Source organism: Sinocyclocheilus rhinocerous, unplaced genomic scaffold (genome assembly GCF_001515625.1).
Source record: "Sinocyclocheilus rhinocerous isolate Xijiao unplaced genomic scaffold, SAMN03320098_v1.1 scaffold4118, whole genome shotgun sequence".
NCBI classification, from domain to species: Eukaryota; Metazoa; Chordata; class Actinopteri; order Cypriniformes; family Cyprinidae; genus Sinocyclocheilus; species Sinocyclocheilus rhinocerous.
Genome location: NW_015628692.1, coordinates 167,233 through 173,780, shown reverse-complemented (window position 1 = coordinate 173,780; position 6,548 = coordinate 167,233). Strand labels below are relative to the sequence as shown.

Sequence of the window (6,548 nt, the reverse complement as noted above, 5' to 3'; positions counted from 1 at the left end):
TCATGTTTGTGGAAGTGAATCATGGCACGAACAAAGGAGATCTCTGAGGACCTCAGAAAAAGAGTTGCTGTTGCTCATTAAAAGAGTTTGGACTCCACAAATCCACAGTCAGACAGATTGTGTAGAAATGGAGGAGATTCAAGACCACTGTTACCCTCCCCAGAAGCGGTCGACCAACAAAGATCACTCCAAAAACAAGACTTGTAATAGTCTGCGAGGTTGCAAATGAACCCAGGGATACTTCTGAGCAACTAAAGGCCTTTCTCACATTGGCTGATGTTAATGTTTATGAGTACACCATCAGGAGAACACTGAGCAACCACGGTGTGCATGGTGCATCCAGTCTGCAGTTTGCTAAAGATGCATGTGGACAAGCCAGAGGGCTACTGGAGAAATGTTTTGTGTTCCTGCATCTGGACCAGAACAATGAATCTGTCCGAGAACTGAATCTCAAGAGAACGTGGGTCGTGCAGCAAGACAACGACCCCAAGCACACAAGTCGTTTTACCAAAAGAATGTTTAAAGAAGAACAAAGTTAATGTTTTGGAATGACTGAGTCGAAGTCTGGACCTTGATTCAATTGAAATGTTGTGGAAGGAGCTGAAGCAAGCAGTTCATAGAAGGAAACCCATAACACCACAGAGCTGAAGAGGTTCTGTTCTGAGGAAGGGGCTAGAAGTACTACAAGCCCACCAGCAGTTACAAGAAACTTTACCTGCAGTTATTGCTGCAAAAGGGGGTCACACCAGATACTGAAAACAAGCAAAGATTCACATACTCTTGCACCGCACAGAAATGTAACACTGGATCATTTTTCTCAATAAATAAATGGCAAAGAAAATATTTTTGTCTCATTTGTTTGTTTGGGTTATCTTTGTCTACTTTCAGGACTTGTGTGAAATTTTGATTATGTTTTGAGTCCTATTTATGCAGAAATATAGAACATTCTAAAGGGTTCACAAACTGTGCAAAGCAGCACTGTATATATATATATATATCCTATGTAAACAAGTAATTGTTAACTATGATGTTACTTTATTGCACCAACTTTGCATAGATGATAGCACAAAAGACCATTTCACAAAAATAAATGTATAAGCCAACAAACAAATAAATAAACCTTATGAATGAGCATGACCTGGGACTCTACTAAAACAGTTCACGCTTCACCCCACCCCCATGTTCAAACCAAAACTACGCCCTTGCATGACACACGCTTTCTTGTGGTTTCACTGTACTGTAGTGTCCACGTGGCTTTACAACGGACATCTAAAATAACAGGAAGTGATAAACACACAGAGTCGTCCAGTCACCTTCACTTCTATAGCACTTCTGTAGATCGTGTCAAAGCAGCTTTACAGTGTTAAACAGGAAAATAGTGTCAACAATGTAAACAAAATTCAATTCTGCTGTAGAGCATCTTTAAAAAGAGGACAATAGTAAACAGTCAATTTTTCAGTTAAAGTCTGTTCACACACACACTCACACTCACACACACACACACACACACACACACTCACACTCTCTCTCTCTCACACACACACACACACACACACACACTCACACTCTCTCTCTCTCACACACACACACACACACACACACACTCACACTCTCTCTCTCTCACACACACACACACACACACACACACTCACACTCTCTCTCTCTCACACACACACACACACACACACACACTCACACTCTCTCTCTCTCACACACACACACACACACACACACACTCACACTCTCTCTCTCTCACACACACACACACACACACACACACTCACACTCTCTCTCTCTCACACACACACACACACACACACACACTCACACTCTCTCTCTCTCACACACACACACACACACACACACACTCACACTCTCTCTCTCTCACACACACACACACACACACACACACTCACACTCTCTCTCTCTCACACACACACACACACACACACACACTCACACTCTCTCTCTCTCACACACACACACACACACACACACACTCACACTCTCTCTCTCTCACACACACACACACACACACACACACTCACACTCTCTCTCTCTCACACACACACACACACACACACACACTCACACTCTCTCTCTCTCACACACACACACACACACACACACACTCACACTCTCTCTCTCTCACACACACACACACACACACACACACTCACACTCTCTCTCTCTCACACACACACACACACACACACACACTCACACTCTCTCTCTCTCACACACACACACACACACACACACACTCACACTCTCTCTCTCTCACACACACACACACACACACACACACTCACACTCTCTCTCTCTCACACACACACACACACACACACACACTCACACTCTCTCTCTCTCACACACACACACACACACACACACACTCACACTCTCTCTCTCTCACACACACACACACACACACACACACTCACACTCTCTCTCTCTCACACACACACACACACACACACACACTCACACTCTCTCTCTCTCACACACACACACACACACACACACACTCACACTCTCTCTCTCTCACACACACACACACACACACACACACACATTTCCAAAGGAATAAAATACAATCCACCTCTGAGGATCTCACATACAGTTTCAGGTTTAAGGCAGAAAACAAATTAGTACATCTGATGTGTGTGTGTGTGTGTGTGTGTGTGTGTGAGAGAGAGAGAGTGTGAGTGTGTGTGTGTGTGTGTGTGTGAGAGAGAGTGTGTGTGTGTGTGTGTGTGTGAGAGAGAGTGTGTGTGTGTGTGTGTGTGTGAGAGAGAGTGTGTGTGTGTGTGTGTGTGTGAGAGAGAGTGTGTGTGTGTGTGTGTGTGTGAGAGAGAGTGTGTGTGTGTGTGTGTGTGTGAGAGAGAGTGTGTGTGTGTGTGTGTGTGTGAGAGAGAGTGTGTGTGTGTGTGTGTGTGTGAGAGAGAGTGTGTGTGTGTGTGTGTGTGTGTGTGTGAGAGATAGTGAGTGTGTGTGTGTGTGTGTGTCAGATTGATCTCTTCACTGTCAGCATCATCAGATCTCATTACTGTCTCTTTTCACACTGATAATGAGTCTCAGACACTGCCAAGATGGACAGAATGAGAGACAGAAGCAGACAGATGAGTCAATGAAGGACAAATATAACATTTGCTTGAGTTTGATATAGCACTGTTATTTTAGTGTATAATTTATTTATTCTTTAATGCTACTTGCCATTTATTTTTAATTCCCCCCCACCACCACCACAGTGTAATTTTGAATAATTTTTACTTTTGTAGCATGCCATCAAAACTCCCCAGTGTGAGTTTTTCTCAGATTTGTAAGTAAAAACACACACAGCTTCATTCAACAGAGCCTACAGACATGTGATCAAACACAGGGAGTCCACACACAGCTGCCATGACAACAACACACGTGTGTGTGTGTGAGTGAGAGAGAGAGTGAGTGTGTGTGAGAGAGAGTGTTGAAAACAGTTGTGCTACACAATATTTTTCTGGTAATTGTGATACATTTTATTTTTCAGGATTCACAGATGAATAGAAAGTTCAAAACAGCAGCATTTATTTGAAATAGAAATCTACTGTAACATTATAAATGTCTTTACTGTCACTTTTGATCAATTTAATGCATCTTTGATGAATAAAAGTATTAATTTCTAAACTATTGAATAGTAGTGTACCACAATTTACACAAAAATATTGTGCAGCACAACTGTTTTCAACATTGATAATAATCATAAATGTTTCTCGAGCAGCTAATCAGCATATTAGAATGATTTCTGAAGATCATGTGACACTGAAGACTGGAGTAAAGAGCCACCACACACAGACGTGTCAAGGAATTTGGCTACAGTTGTCGTATTCCTCTTGTTAAGCCACTCCTGAACCACAGACAACGTCAGAGGCGTCTTACCTGGGCTAAGGAGAAGAAGAACTGGACTGTTGCCCAGTGGCAGAGGCGGACTTACCCATTAGGCAAAGGTAGGCGACCGCCTTGGGCCCCCAAAAGCCAAGGGCCTCCTAAAATGCTTTTCATATAGGATATGCATATTAAGCGCGGACACGCGAACGTTTGCTGTTTACGGTGTTTATTACCACAACATCCGTCCGAGTCAGTGGCGCCTGCAGGTGTACGGCTGTACTGTGAGTCATGAGCGCTCAGACTGATCTGAGATCTGCCGCGCAAACATTTCAGCAGTTATTATAGGCCTGTGTGTCCCGTATTTCTGTCGACTGAACCCATGCCGTTAATTATGAATTTATCAGTCTTTTGCATGCCAAAGTCAATTTCTGCATAGAAATATTACGCCAAATAGAAGCAGAAAATCGTGCTATACGCACTTTCATGAGATCGGGTTAGCCTACAACAATGAATTTGTTGGCTATTTTACAAATGAGAATACAACGAGTTCATGACAATGTTTACATTCAAGCTGCCCGTAAAATTTATAGTGAAAAGTACTTTAAAAGCGTCTGGAATGCAATAAAGTAATTTTAAAGCTGTTTTTTAAAGCATTTGCTGCATGGATACAAAAATATCAATAATTAACATATCATACAAAATTGCGTTGCAGCAAATCCTTTAAATTTTAAGGTATTCAGAACAGAGCAACATAAAAAGCAGCTATACAATTAAGCTATACAATTATAAGACAAAGTTTTACATATATGCCATTATAATTAGGCCTAGTGTTTTATTTTTTAACTGTACGGAATTATAAACTTTCCAACAATTCACTAAAAATGTTTTTATGAAGTATTCTATTTTATGTTCTTATGAAGTATTCTAATTTGTTGAGATTGTGAATTGGTGGGTTTTTGTTAAATGTGAGCCAAAATCATCACAATTAAAAGAACCAAAGACTTAAACTACTTCAGTCTGTGTGCATTGAATTTATTTAATACACGAGTTTCACAATTTGAGTTGAATTACTGAAATAAATGAACTTTTCCATGACATTCTAATTTATTGAGATGCACCTGTATATTAATTGTTCCTAATGTTTGATCAGCGTAAAAAATCACAAGTACTAACTTAGTCACAAACGTTTCCTTAAATTCATTAGAAGAAATCAGACACAAGTTAACATTTGTCATACAGTAAGAGTAAATAGATATATAACTACTGTGAATATAAATATGAACGTTGCTCATCATATTCTCCATATTCAATACAGTTCATGCAGACTTTAACAAATTTGAGCACAATTTAAGCTTTTTTTCTGACGAGAAATGTAAATATTTTTTATATTATTCAATTATATATTTTAATTGCATTGATTATATTTAGTTTTATCTTGAAGAAATATATTAGATGTTAAAGAGAGCTTTGTTTTTCTTTTTCATATGGGCAAAGTTAGAAAACAAATGACCATTTATGTTTTGCAAACTATGTACATTAAAAAAAATCATTCTTCAAAAAACCTGTCTTTGCCTCTTTCACAATGTTCTTTTTCAGCTGATGTCATGTTGCTCATTGTGACATGGAAGGTCATTTTTCTCCATGTTTTCACTAAAATAACTCATTTTATGCAAACACATTTTCCTGTCGTCTCAATGTCTTTCTCTGGCAGTTTTTGTTGTAATAAACAAAAGACACACAGCAGAGCTCCAAAAACACAGGCAGTAATTGGTTTTTAATTCTTCGGTACTACATTCATTCATTCATTGAACTCTAGTGTCGTACAGCATATCAACATCGGCACCCTCTGTGTGTCTGGAGACAAACTGCATGCATACATAAGGTCAGGGGTCAGAAATCATAATCATAACTCAAAATCATTTACATCAGTGTAACCAAATTAGTCATAATCTGTATTTAGCACTTCATTGGGCTGTGTGTGTGTGTGTGTCAGTTGTTCCCCTCGTCGTCGCTGTGCTCGGCGCGCTCGTCTTTGCTCTCGTTGAGTGAGCTCTCGTCGATGTTCTCCAGAGATTCGGCGTGTTGGATGGAGAGTTCGGACAGCGGGATGCTGGACAGTGGGTTCTGCTCCGGGAATAACCACGGCTTAAAACCCGGACTGTGCTTCTGCTTCCACTCGGGATAACGAAGACACGCTTTACTGATGCGCTTCATCGCCTGAGAGACACACACACACACACACACACACACACACAGATGTTATGAAAAATTAGGAAATAAATTAATAAACAAACAATGGACAATTAGATTAAAACAAATAAATTTATAAAAGTAGATTAAAATAAGTAATTCAACACATAAAAATTGGTCAAAATAAATTATAGAACATGATTACAATAAATATTCAAACTAAATAATTAAATTTTAAATAAAAAATTTTTATTATAATAAACAATAAAAATTTTTATTGAAATTTACATTTACATTTTTTATTTGGCAGACGCTTTTATTCCAAACAACTTACATTTGAAAATAAAATAATAATAATAAAAAAGTGATATTTAAATAACTTAAACACTCTCACACACACACACACACACACACACACACACACACACTCACACACTGTCTCTCTCTCACACACATACACACACACACACTCACACACTCACACACACACTCAC

At 39.4% G+C, this 6,548-nt stretch overlaps 1 protein-coding gene across 1 annotated transcript in view; it reads right to left on the bottom strand.

Moving 5' to 3' along the window:
• Window positions 1-5,619: 5,619 nt before the first annotated feature.
• stard10 (StAR related lipid transfer domain containing 10) overlaps window positions 5,620-6,548 on the bottom strand; it is a 29,205-nt gene continuing 28,276 nt past the window's right edge. Inside the window, exon 6 of the mRNA XM_016549995.1 lies at window positions 5,620-6,081. Within this exon, the coding sequence (XP_016405481.1) occupies window positions 5,854-6,081 (228 nt within the window). The 3' untranslated portion in view covers window positions 5,620-5,853. The remainder of the gene's footprint in view (window positions 6,082-6,548) is intronic.